General features: G+C 44.2%; 1 protein-coding gene across 1 annotated transcript in view; it reads right to left on the bottom strand.

Annotated features, from left to right (window-relative positions):
• The window catches only part of epb41l4a (erythrocyte membrane protein band 4.1 like 4A), a 104,440-nt gene that overhangs the window by 68,273 nt on the left and 21,167 nt on the right, over positions 1-15,000 (bottom strand). The window contains exon 3 of the mRNA XM_063211667.1: positions 2,195-2,299. Within this exon, the coding sequence (XP_063067737.1) occupies positions 2,195-2,299 (105 nt within the window). The remainder of the gene's footprint in view (positions 1-2,194; positions 2,300-15,000) is intronic.

The following is a 15,000-nucleotide window of genomic DNA, read 5'->3' as shown; positions in this document are numbered from 1 at the left end:
ATATCAAAATCCGCCACCCGAAACTAGCTGCAGCCCCCAAACACAAAAATTAGATTTCACCCCAAATGCACTCCAGTAATTGACTCCACTGTCCCTTCATCATGTCACTCTGTCGCTGAGCATTACCAGGAACGCAGACAGGGAGGGACAAAGGGGTATGTTGTCCCGTGCCCAGGGACAGAGGGGGCCCATAATTTGGTTGCCATTACATTGTATGCATTGGGTAGGGGGGCCCTTTCAGATGACTTTGTCCTGGGCCCAGTGAAAGCTGTCAGCGGCCCTGAGCATTACCATATTAGTGTGCCCTCTTTGAGGTTATAACTGCACCAGAGAGAGTAGATAAGAGAGAGGTTCCATTGGCCCATTGTTTCCGGGTTCTATTATTGCAAGGGGGAGGGGGGGGAAATCCCCCTTTAGGCAGACCTAGGCAGACCTAAGGACTGTTCTATTCAATGCTAGGAGTATTATGACACGCCCCTTTAGGCAGACCGGAACCTGGTCATGTTAGGTGCCCATAGCAACCTATTACATTGGCATATCTCTATATACTTAAAGAATCTCTGACTGCACTGTGGCATGGAGCATCGCCATCGGGGACATGCTTGAGGGACGGGGACAGCCAGGAGAGTGGAGGCACTTTGGCTGCTGCTGCTATTGCTGTGCCACAGGCAACAATGAACAGGGCATGCACACTGATCATGATGCTCAATCTGAATAATAAAGATAACGAAATGAATAATATTAATAATAATGCACGCCATTCCACCAGTGGAACACTGTAATAGACACTGGAAAAAACGTACCTGCCCAAGACACTACACCACTGTGACAGCGCATAGGGCCTTTAGTAATACATTACAACTTGGTCATTGCCATTTTCATTGCTGGGGCCATGTCTTACTTAGTTAACTTAGCAGTTATTGTTATTCAGAGTAGACATTGTTATTCAGAGTTACATGCCTTTTCACACAATTAGCAGTCAATGAATGCATTTCTTTGTGTATATTGAACAGTGTGTGCTTTTGAGAAGAAAGTGAACTGTTTGGCCAATTGTGCTTGGTAGGTGGTAGTCTGTGTTAAGAGTTTAGAAAAAGTATCCAAAGTATGGGTAAGCGCTTGTTAGCAATTGAAAAAAACTGTAACATTGTGTCCTAACTTGAAGTGGCATGACTGAGTGAAGCCAACAAAATCGCCCACATTGTCAAAGGAAATTCTACTTTTGTGCCGTTAGGCATGTTCATTGCAAATCCATCAACAGTCGCCAATGTTGGCGCAACCTGACTTTTTTCAAATAGAAACTGGCAGTGCGACAAAACATATTTGAAAAAGTCAGGTATTCCATGTGCCGAGTCGCTCTACATTCGACACCTTCAATTAGGACAGTCCAACAGATGGATGGAATGGAACAGATTCTGTTGCTTTCCATCGGTTTCATTGCTTGCAGTTACAGCAAGGTGTATGCATTTCCAAAAGCGTTTCAGTGGCTCATCAATTTGTGGCTGGCTGAATGGCACTTACTGAATTCACTTTTGGTACTCTAAATGGGCTACAGCTGAACCACTGAAGGTTTGAAGAGAAGGCAGCTCATAACAACATCTCCTATTTCAAAATGAGTAAGTATTAAACTGCTTTCTGTGGAATGACACCTCTTCAGAATACTACAAAAACAGAGGCAGACGGATGAGACATACAGTGCTGATCAAACATCAGAGCACACAATCAAATTTAGACAAGCAAATGAGGCTATTTCAAGCACTGGAAAGGAACGTTTAATATTCCTGTTATAAGCACAACCTGTCGTCATCACCTGGCTCTACGGAAGTGGTTGGATGAGGTTATTGCAATGACCATGTCTGTCTGTCTGTCTGTCTGTCTGTGGATCTGTCTGTCAATTTATGTTTCTGCCAGCAATGTCTGAGACTCTGAACATCATGTGCTTCTAGTGTTGGCCAGAGGGAAAGGTTGCACCTCTGTGATTGCTCTCATATCCTAGGTTACCGAGACCAGCCCTTACATCGCGCTAACATCTAATCTACCACATTCTCTGAGCACTTGAGTGAGTGTATGATAACCATGTGATCAGGTAACGCTACGATTCTGTTGCTAGAGTTCAGTTCAAAATAATCTTATAACGGCTCCATGACAAAAACAACACAAAACAAGAGAAATGAGATCCAATTTTGGTTGTACTTACTGTCTGGTGGCTACGGTCGCAGTATCGCAAGCCAAAGTAGTCCGTCTCTGCCAGGTTGACATGGCTGAAGACCACATCCAGCACCACAGATCCCTTGGTAGACTTCTGTAGAACAACAACAAGAAAAAACAGAAATGCAGAACGGGTAAGATATCAGTGTCAGATACACTGTCAACAAACAAATACCATCGGTAACATGAGCATACTGTACTGACATTTAAAAACATCTTTATTCCTCATTTCATGGTCTCTGTCTGTGGAAAACTTTCAAAAATGAAATGCATAAAAAATAGCTAGGCTTTTAAGCATCATTTTGGAACATGTAAAATGCTTGCGTGATATTTAAAGCAACAGAAAGTCGCCTTTTAGAGGCATGTAGCGACACTGTAGTGTAGGCCATGATGTCAGTTTGTCGGTCAGAAACCGGTTCGCATTTTGTAAGGTTTGTACACGCTATTGCTTTGCTGACCTTGTAAAATAATGTTTCTGGTTCATCAATTTCTAACAGGCAAGTCGCAATGGGCGATACAGTAATTGCACTAAGTAAGTCTGTGCAGACTGTCTCTCTGTGATTCTCTATGAGGGACAAATTTGCTTTCAACCAGTAGGGCAGTGAACATGAAAACTACTTAGTGATGCTTTAACAAGTACTAGAAATACATGCCTTCATCACATCACATATTACAGAACAGCTTAATATATAATAAAATCACTAGCAGGCCCTTTTCTACATTTCAGCTAAGAACATGTGAAACCCTTAAGGCCCCCAGCTATGCTGACATGTATTTTAACATTCATGAATTCATAGCCTCACATCCCCCATCAGTCACATGGAGAACTTTGCTCCGAATTTGTTGAATCAGTCAACCAGAACAAGTGAGGACATTTCACTTTAAAAAAAATGAAATAAATAAAAAGGATCTTCCAGCGTGGGTTCATCAGTAGAAATACTGTATGGCGTCCCAAACTGCACCTAATTATGGTACGGTGTGCAAATACGAATAAATAAAACCCCACCACTCAGCTGCTTCAAAGTGGAGCACAGCTCCGGGACACAAGATGGAGAAGAAATGAAAAAAAGAAAGAAAAGAAACGCACAGTGAGCGAGCAAGGCAAGGCAAGGCAAGGCAAGGCAAAGCGAAGCAGTCATACTTTGACACTGATAGGACCTGACATCCCAACCACAACTCTGTGATCACGTTGCTCGTCACAGTGGGCTTGTGTGATAAAACTCCCGAGCTACAGGGCCCAGGGACATGTTTGCTGCGCCGCTCAAAACACTCGGCAAAAAAACGTGTGTCTGTCTGTCAACTCCCTGCTGTCAATTACACACACCAGACCGCTCCAGAGAAATGGGAATCTATCCACACAGGCACACACACACATGTACACAGACCCTGGCACACAGACACAGACATATACACACACAAACATACACACACACGCAGGCACACACACGCACACACGCACGCACTCACACACGTGTGAGCACACACACAAACACACACACACACACACACACACACGCACGCACTCACACACGTGTGAGCACACACACACACACACACGCACACACGCACACACGCACGCACTCACACACGTGTGAGCACACACACAAACACACACACACACACACACACACACACACACACACACACACACACACACACACACACACACACACACACACACACACACACACACACACACACACACACACACACACACACACACACACACACACACACACACACACACTTTTGTCTTGGGTGGAAAAGTGAAGCTTGCCTTTGGCAAATGATGCTGCCAGGCTGCTGTGTATCTGTTTGGACTTGGCTGGCAGGGAATGCGATTTGTGGCTTTGTGCATGTTACTGTATATGGCATTTAGCTGTGCACCGCAAAACCACTTGCCAGACAAGCCACACACATACACACACACACACACGCACACACACACACACACACACGCACAACCACGTACGCATGCACGCACGCACGCACGCACGCACGCCGGCACGCACGCACGCACGCACGCAAGACTGCACACACCTACTAGACACACACCTATTGAAACCCCTACACACACAAGAAAAGACACTGACGCAGACACAACACACACACACACAGAAACTCTCTCACACACACACACACACACACACACACACACACACACACACACACACACACACACACACACACACGGCACGCATCTATTGAGACCCCTAAACACACAAGTATAAACACACACACACATACACACGCGCGCGCATGCATGCACGCACGCACGCACACACACACACACACACACACACACACTAGGCACGCATCTATTGAAACCTCTAAACACACAAGTATAAACACACACGCACGCACGCAGGCACGCCTGCACACACACACACACACTCTCACTCCACACACAATCTGTGATTTCTACCTGCTGTGGCACGAGCGTACATGTAGGGTACACACCTCACTTATCACTTACACTACATTACACGCTCTACTGAAAAAAAAGACACTTCCTTTGCTTAATCTTACGGGAAGACCTGCAAGGGTTTCACTTACAAACCTGTGATGAATTCCTGTAAAATTGAACTTGATTCCCTGCTCCATGGGGTACATTGTGTGTGGAGGTCGCACCCCCCCTCCCCCCCCGGATTTTTTTTCCCTGAGTGGGATTTCACCTGTGAAAAGCTATTTTTGCACAGAGAGGGGTTTTTATGTGGAATAACATAGTGTAAAGAACTGAAGAAAAAAAACGAAAAACAAAAGTGAAAGTAATGACACGCTTCGAGAAGTATAATAATCCAAATAGATAACTCACATTGAAATCTCGATATTCTTCAAAACCAGCCAAAATCATTTCAGGAAGGCCTACTTAACCAATCAATCTCTAACTGATTCTAACGGATGAGAGTTTTAGTGAAAGGCAATTTTCTCTCAGAACTGCCTCAGCACAGTGAGGAAAAAAACAGCCTGACCGATCAGAGAGAATCTGTTGTGTCAGTGATGGAGCTTTGCCACTGTATCACCACATGAGTTAGCGAAGGCGGTCTCCGCTGTTTTCATCTACGCTAAGCTGACCCTTAACCTCCAAGCTTGATTAAAAAGGAATGATGGATTCACTGTCATCCAACTGGAGGATTGGGACACTTTTACACTTTCTTCTCTCTCTCTCTCTCTCTCTCTGTCTCTCTCTCTCTCTCTCTCTCTCTCTCTCTCTCGTTCATGTTCTTCCAATCTCTAGGTAAGGCTTCTTTAAAGTAGTTGACAATAGCAGTATGTGCTGAGACTAAATGCTCTCACAGGTCAATGCTCGTGAAAAAGTCTCGACTCTGTTGCACTTATGCCACACTGATCCCTCTCACAACAGAAGTAGAAAGGGGAAAGGACGCCATGTTGAAACATCGCAATTTAGCTGGCAGCGGATTTGGCACGTCATTCCACACCTCATTAATCAAGTCACGAAACAGCCGCCCATCACCTGGGAAGCCGACAAGTGGGGTACAAATGGGCCTGTTGTGGGGGTAGAATTGGGTCCCCATTGTACGCATGCATTGAGTGGGGTGGGCCTTTCTGGTGCTTTTGTCCTGGGCCCAGCGAGAGCTGCCAGTGGCCCTCACTTTTAAAACACAGAGCGCAATGTCAAAACAGGCTGTACTCAGGTACGATAAGATACTGCTTTGGGGATAATGTGAGAGCGATAATTATGGCGAGCATGGAGGGTATACAGTACACCCAAATAGTGAACTTCAGGTGATAAATCAGCCAGGTGCGTATCCAATTGACTGTAGGAAACAGGAGTATTAGCGTCTCTTTTGTCCTGCTCACAAAAGATAACGGCCCCGTGCACACGATCTTTGGCCTGCTTGTTTGTTTCCCTGTTGTCTTGAAGGCACACTGGAACATTGGGTGGCTTTGAGGGTTGCAATAATTACAGTTATTATGAATAACAAATTCAGTTCCTGGACTCTGGAAGTGCCCAGAACCGCGTACCCCATAGACTGGAAACGTGCAATGCATGCAACATATCCTGCATTTTGTTTTGCAAACTGTTTAAATATCATACAGTATGAAGAACTTTTAAGGCACTGTTTGGCTTGTTCCATTAAAAAAAGCTTTTAATGCATTTGAACTAATACCTAATTGAACAAGTTAAAGGGGTATGCCACTATTTTGGGGCTTAATAAGCTAGTGAAGCATTGTAGCATGCTACACGGATCCATTGACTTTCACTAGCTTAGCGACATATTCCCTCTTTAACTTGTCTTAAAGCAAGACAACGGCTTACATGAAAAACACTTTACCACCTTTATAAACCCTGGCCAACGATTTTAGCTGTATTAAGCCCCAAAATAGTGGCATACCCCTTTAAGTAGACAACATGTTTTGGCATCAATGTAGCCCTTCTTCAGGGCTTAGCCTCATAATGCATCATATAAACGAGCTCACTGGTCCAACAGTGGAACATATGTAATAGTCACTCTACAGTACTAACATAGTACTGCTGTACACTGCTATGGCAATACCATGAAAGTAATACCATAGCAATACCATAATATCACAATCAAGGAACCCAAGGTCGCTTAATATACTAGAAAACAGTGAAATTGCAGGACATGAGAAGCGGCGACATACACGCCAGTGTCCTCTCACGCACATGCACATCAATAATAGTAGAACATTACCAATATAGTACTGCTGTGCACTACTGTGACAACACAGAGAGCCTTGGGTAATACAATATCAATTGGTCATTACCATTCCGGGGCCATCAGACTAAAATGATGGTTGAATTTAATGTAACACCCTAAGGGTGCGGCGTGGCACAGTTGGCTAGCAGGGGACCCGAGTTCAAATCCAGCTTGAGGTTTTCCAATCCTTCCAAAATAATTAGTTATTTTCTTCCTTTTACATATATGTTGTCTTGTATGTTGCTGTATTGTTTGTTTCAATGTTTTGTCTGGACCCCAGGAAGAGTAGCTGATATGTCTTATCAGCTAATGGGGATCCTAGTAAAATATCAAAATATCCCCCTCATCTCTTTCCAGCTGGTTTACTGTCACTGTCCTGTCTGAGATAAAGATGCAAAAGCTCCCAAAAGACATTAAAAAACAAACAGCGTCCAAGTGATGCTCCTGCTACAGTATGTTTTAGCTGTGCTACAGGGAGAGCATCACGCGAGGCTGACTGAGCGGCTGACTGAGCAATGTGCCATAGAGTTGTCTCTAGACACCTCATACCATTTGACAGTTTTTCCTTTCCCCTTCACACGTCCCCTTGACCTTTTCTGCCCCCTGTGATTTACCGGCGGTCAGGCACGCTTCCATAATGCAACATTTTCTTAGCCTCATATGGGGCCTATGCCAACTCGTGGCGCGGCGCCTCCCCCTCCTCACGTCCGCCCGCATCCACAGATCTGTCACTCACTCGTGCCCGTGGCTTCCTTCTCTCTCTTCACTCTCACTCTCCGCCCCCAATTGTGCGTGTGTGTGTGTGTGTGTGTGTGTGTGTGTGTGTGTGTGTGTGTGTGTGTGTGTGTGTGTGTCTGTGTGTATCAATTTAGGCAAGCAGGCCACAGCTCACAGCTACTGGCACAGTTGTTGTCTTTGAATCTGCACTTGCCAACCACCAGACAATGCCCTCTGCGGTGCGCTGGCAGCCGCATGTGCCACTCAAGTGGCGCGGGCTGCTGTGATGTAGTTGGCATCGGGACTCAACTGAAAAGTTGAAGGTTTGGATCCTGCAACAGTATTCATAGACCACAGAAACAGGAGTGCCAGTCGAGCCATGGCCCCAACTTAATGAAAATATATATACATTTTCAGAAAAAAACAACACAGCATTACATCCATGTTAGTGTATCCTCACGGATTCATATGTTGGGTTGTCCAACAGAGGCACCCTCTTGGAATTACACTCTAGAAGCAATGTGTCCGAAATGATACAAGCCCCTGAACACACACAGCACATGTTTTGAAATTCAACACCATTTGTGTTATTTCTGACACAGTACTGTACTTTTTTCCCCCCTAAGAGTGTATGCACCTTCCACGGCAAGAGCGACGCGAGCGATGTGAGCGACGGAAGTAATTGACTTTGTATTGAGTCGCGAGACAAAAGCGATTCTGGAGACTAGAGCGATTTGCGCGACGAGCGCGACAGTTTGAAGTTGAAATCCTTTCAACTTTCTATGACGCGGTTCGGTGACAAGCCGCGACAGCCAATGACTGTAGAGAGGTCAGTGACCACAGCCAATGGGAATGTTTGAATGCTTTGCCTTCTGCTTGTAACGGACATACTGTAGTCTCTTCCATTGCGCGTATCTCTCTGTCACTTGAATCGCATCGCGCCTGGTCTATTCGTGCGGTAAGAGTGTATGCACCCCGCCCCTTTGTTTCAAATGTGTGCTGTGGTCTGTGCCAGAAGTAAATAAGCTGTGTTCTACGGCGCCCATGTCCATGGCTGAAGTGCCCTTGAGCAAGGGATCAAGCCCTGCACTGTACAAATGTACCCTTGGACGAAACACCTGAACTGAAGGGCTGTAACGATATTGTATCGAACCGAGAAATCGTGATACACAGAGTCACGATAGCCTACTGTATCGTGATACAAGGAAGCAGTCTCGTGATATGCCCTTTCAAAGTTTTGTTACCCATCAGTCCAGAAAACAACCACATGATATGAATTGATAATGCCTCCAAGCTTCAAATAATCATGATACCTGTAATTACATTTCAACTTTTTTAAATGACGAGTTGCCTCTTGTAACCTATTCTACCTATAATTTTATTTTATAATATTGGCAGATCTGAAATAGTGGGTGTATTGAACTGTAGGTTAAAAATCGTGATATGAACCGAGTCGTGAGTTGGGTGTATTTGTTACAGCCCTACTGGACTGTATGTTGCTCTGCAGTCTAAATAATGTATTATAATTTAGGCATCTAGGCCAAGGCACACTGGCACAGTCACAACGTCTGTCCATCCAGCCTGGCCAGCCAACCGCAGCTTCCACTCTACTGTGCTGTATGCAGGCTACCTGCAGAGGTGTCAAAAGTAAAAGTACATTTCTGGTGTAATTACAACACTAGCACATGGCATTATACATAGCTGTTACACCATTTGTTACATTGTACCTAATGAGATAAATAGACTGTGCTGTTACTGAAAAACACTATAAACCTGACAAGGACCCCACACACACTTGATCCAACCAGCGCAGAGTTAGCTGAGTACATGGGTCTACTGGTTACTCAGATAAGTTACTTGTGGTGGAAATAAACAGTGTTTTTTTCTACTTTTACTTTTGACACCTCTGGCTACCCGTAATCAATGCGAGGCAGCAGAGGCATGCACAGTACATTTTGCAGTGTTAATGCAACACTTGAAGCCAAATTGAATGCTCTCTCCATTGGTCCAGCTCTTTAAGTGTGAATTAAAATGGTACATTTTTTGTGTGTGGGAGGAGAAGGACCTCTTACAGGTGATTCCTGTTACACGCTTAACGGTCCGGCCGCCCACTACAGTGAGTGCGTGGGCGTAAGCGCAGGGATGTCATCACCTCCACTGTCAGGTGGTGCTACTGCTTTAAAGGGACACTGTGCAAGAAATGGTTTAAAAAGGTACTGCAACTATGCTGCTTATTGAAATTGGGCTGCCTATTGCCAAATTTGATCTTTACATGAAAGTTTACTAAGTATTAAACAAATATTTTCTAGTATGGTCCAAGTACAGTCATTTTTGCAGCTAAAAATGGCTATTTTTGGAAATTCAAAAAGGCAAACCATGGAGAAGATCCCCCTTTTCATGTATGAAAAGTGCAATATTTCCGGTCATAACGAATACTTAAGTATTCATGAAAAAGGTAACATTAGTGAATGGGCAGCATGAATTCTGGAAATAAAAAACTAAAAATCTCACACAGTGTCCCTTTAACATCATGCTGTGAGAGAGGTATGTGGCAGCTGTCACTAGATCCGCCTGTCTGAGTGACAGAATTTCTGTTTCCTTCACCACAGGCATCTTATATGGAGGCTATTGTTTTGGAAGGATCCATACATATAGAATATGTTTTTTTGTCCTCCTAGGTTATAATCTGACTAGCTTGCCAGGCTACCTGTATTCATTTGTGTGCGATTGCTCACAGTGCATAACATTGTTGCTTTCTGCATACAGTAGGCCTACTACGTAACATGCAGTAATCCAGCTTTACTTATGCATACTGTTGTAAAACACAAAGCCGCAGGCTAATAATTTCCCACACAACAGCTAAAAATATTACAAAGGACAAAAGCAACAAAAAAGGGAAAAAACATGACGCTTTCATCTCCAGCCTACTTTTGCACCCTAAAATAAAAATGCGTAGCCTGCAGCAGGATGATGTCATCGTGCTGAATAGGCGCTAGGAGTGCTGACAGACACCTCACGACATGACAGTGGCATGACGTAGCCTACAGGCCGACACTATGACAGGAGTGCCTGCACACAACACAACACCCTGGATGGAAACCTGACCTCCTGTGCTGAGCCTGCCACTGGCCTCCCCCAGGGCAACTTGCCTCGGTGCTGGTCAGGCAGGTTCACTCGCACCCCTACTGCGGTTCAGGTTGCGCAATAGCCAATGTATCTGGACAACGTACCGTTGTGTTGGGTATTGATATGGAATGGTGCTAACTGCTAAGGTTTTAAAAGTTTTTCGAGCTATTTTCAAGCAGTGCAAACCAAAACACTTTATTGCATGCCTAGCAACTAATTAGAAAGTGTACTAATCAGAAAGCATCCTGGCATACAAGAATTCAACAGACAAGAACATGCACTGGGCTCCCGCTGTGAGACAATGGTCATGTGACCAGAACGGCTGAGAGGGTTTTGTGAGGTTTAAGTTGCACAATGAACTCAGGCTGGTGTATCTCGATGATGTAGTAATCCGCATTACTGTTATTTGTGAGTTATCTGCAGCCAGTGTGGTATGTGTCTTCTTAATACCACACAGGTCAGACCCTTTGTAAAACTTCAGACTGCACATTGTGTTAGTTGACAAGCAAGATGGTTGTGAATGTTTTGTGAGTTTCAGGTCAGCTCTACTATTGCTATTCTACTCTAGGCCAGTGTTTCTCAACCTTTTTTTAGGTGAGGCACCCTTTCAATTAATGAAAAATTTCAAGGCACCCCAAACCAACAAGCCGTAACATGGCATCGCATCAGATAACACACAAACTTAGAAAAGTAACACATTTGGAGACGCCACACGATCTATGTTCGAAGTTGAAGCTGACTGGGGCAACCTATATTTACTTTATTGTGCTTAAATGGCAGATGAGAGATCCCACTGACTAGCATTAACTTATCAATTTAGACAAATATGTATTATATATTACATTATTTATTTATCAGCCACGTTTCTGCGGCACCCCTGAGGGGGGCCCGCGGCACCCCAGGGTGCCCCGGCACCCCTGTTGAGAAACACTGCTGTAGGCTACTAAATACATAAATTCGTATGTGCGCTATCCAGAGGTAGAGTGTTCAACGTTGTCTTGATGTCCTTCAACAACAACTTATCAATCATATAAGTCATATCAATTCAACACAGGTTCATAATTGTCCATGGCCATTTATTTATTAACTGTTAAGAAAGTATATCATTCTGATATATAGGTAGCCCATAGCCAATTGTGTTGTAAACTACAAGCTTCTGTTTGTTGAGAAGTATGTGTCATTGTTTTTCCACCCCTCCCCGCTCTCTCAGCTCCTTCACTCGGGCAATCGTTTTGGCACAAGTTTCCATAATGATTTTCAGAATGATCATACAAGGCAGCATGGGATTTCTGACGCCACAGTGGATGCCAATGGACACCCAATCCCCAATGGATACTCTACCCACTTCACACACACTTGCTCACTGCTCAAATCAATATAGAGAAAGAAAAACACACTTTAAATACTCCCAATTGCTCCCGATGGTGTTCTGCTACAAGACCAAAAAACCTTAAGTACAATTGGCGAATGATGCTGTGTCCTCAGACAACACCAATGAAACCATCAGATTGGATTTCGGTGCAGACCCCTAGAGGCACAAAGAGCAGCTGCTGGAGCGGCCGAGAACAGAGGAGGGTGAAAAAAAATAGAGCGAAAAAAGATAGATGGGTCCTACTGTGGCTCTAACGCAGGGGTGGGGAACCTTTTTCATTCGGAGGGGCCACTTCAACATTTATTCGAGGGCTGTAAAAGTCCTCAGAGGGCCGTACTATGAACATAAACCAGGATTTCCCCCTGCCCTTTAGGCCTATATTGAAGGCAGCCAGCTTTAAAACAGACCCCACCTTCTCTAGGTCCCCTAAATATAGCTTAATTGTATTGCAAATGGAATTTCTAAGATTCTTTTACAAAATATGGCATATTTCATGTGAAGCTGCATAACATGAAAATGATGTCGGGGGCCGGATAAAACGGCTTCAAGGGCCGCAAACGGCGAGACATAGGTTCCCCACCCCTGATAACGGTAGGGAACTGGGGTGCTATGCCAGCAACCCGGGTTCGATTCTGGCCTGGGTCATTCATAAAAGGCATAAAAAGCCGCTAAACATATTTTTAAAGAAAAAGAAAAAGGAAAAAGATAGATGGAGGCGAAGAGGGAAGGGCAAGCCGTTTAATGGATGACGGTGATGATGGTGATGGTATGAATGCACGCTTTGATATCTGACAGCAGGAGAGAAGAGAAAGAAAACTCAGGCTGTGAAAAATATGGATTTCTGTTTGAACTCTGTTTTTTTCTCTCTTGCTTGAAAAGCAGAGGTCTTCATATGACACAGGAAGATTGTAGGACATATAAATTAAACATTAGCCTTGCCTCCTGTCATCACTGAAGGCTGAGAGGCTGAAGAGTATTCTTAACCATGACCTTCTTCAGGAAACAAAATAAACCCTCAGGTGATGATCGGTCTGGTGCTGAGCTGCTGTGGTGACACTTTTCAGACAAAAAGAGACCCAACCTATGTAATGACACACACATGCTGATGCAGAAAGCATACACGCACGCACGCACACACACACACACACACACACACACACACATGAACGCACACACACACACACACACACACACACACACACACACACACACACACACACACACACATGAACGCACACACACACACACACACACACACACACACACACACACACACACACACACACACACACACACACACACACACACACACACACACACACAAAGAGATGCGTGCAGATGTATGCGCATGCTAACATGCGTGCACACACACACACACACACACACACACACACACACACACACACACACACACACACACACACACACACAGATACCGAGACACTAAAGCAAGGCGGTAACGGTTCTCTCAGGTCTGGTCAGGCAGGCAGCTGTGTTTAGGTGGTACATGCCTTCCCTTGATGGGCTACTCCCTCCAGCTTGCCTGCCTACTCCACCACGCTCTCCACATTCCTCTGCTATCACCAGCGCTGATAAGGCTTCAGAGCTGGACAGGGTGGGTTCGCAAGAATAACACCGGCGAAAGAAACATGAACAATGAACATGAAGAAAGGAAACATCTCTCCTAATGGGGCCTCTAAGTTTCACTAACCTCCTCACATCTCCAAGTGTCAAATCAGTCGGGGGCTGGTTTTTGCACTGATAGCAATATTACGTGACATGCAAGGATGAGAAAGTTACAGATTAGTTACAGTGTGTTGTTTTTTTTCCCTGACAATTGATGAAATTTGTGTATTATTCAGTAGGCCTAGATGTTTGTGAATTGTTTGCATGTTTGCTAGTTTGTTTTAAAATCACAGAGCCTAGTGACTGTGATGCTACCGTAAATAACCTAGACTGTGGTCTACAATGGGAAGGATGCATGAATCAACCCCAGCAGGTTTGTGTATAAAAAATGGGAACGTATGCTATAGGCGACACATGAATAGAAATGGTATATAAAGCAATGACAGATATATAAACCCACACCCAAATAAATACCACACAGATGATAAAAGTACCCACTATAACCTCCAACATATCTCAGCATGTTTGGCAGGCAGACTATAAACATAGATTGTATATATCATTTGTATTGTGAATGTATATTTTGTTTAGTATATAGCTTTATCTGCATTTGTATGCATGAAGGCAGGTATGAGGAGTACTGAAATAGTAGCAAGAGTAGTAGTACTATAGTGGCCTCGAATAGTATAAGAAGTATCGTAAACCAACCCTTAAATGAAGTGAGGTACAAAGTTTTGCCAAGCCAATGTATGAGAACACTGCCACTTCCATTGTAACAAATAAAATAAAACTTGTCTTGACTTGAATAGATCCACTCATTGTAAGAAGACACTTGAAGCCCTTCTATTACGTTTAATCCATGTAATACATGGCAGGGCAGCTTCCATTGTAAGAAATAAAACAAAAACTTGACTTGACTTGGACCACATTCACTTATTATTGATCCCATACCTTCATCTCACCCCACCCCCACCCCGTTGTGTGACTCTAGTTTACCACTATTGGAATCTTATTTCCCATTAGTACAATTACGCAGTTCCCTATTGACCTAGCACACTGCATCAATATTGACTTATTGAAGGAGCTGAGATTGATTATTATTGATTTACGTATATAGTCTTTGGCCTTTATTTTTGGCCAAGCAGGCACAGCCATGGGAGGCTAATGGGGGGGGGCATTAATCGGGGCCGGTAACAGCTTTGGCTGGGCCAGAACAAAATCATCTGAAAGCACCCACCACCACACTCAATACATAGCCTACAATGTAAT

Source organism: Engraulis encrasicolus, chromosome 12 (assembly GCF_034702125.1).
Source record: "Engraulis encrasicolus isolate BLACKSEA-1 chromosome 12, IST_EnEncr_1.0, whole genome shotgun sequence".
Taxonomy (NCBI): domain Eukaryota; kingdom Metazoa; phylum Chordata; class Actinopteri; order Clupeiformes; family Engraulidae; genus Engraulis; species Engraulis encrasicolus.
This window is presented reverse-complemented; position numbering and strand designations above follow the sequence as displayed.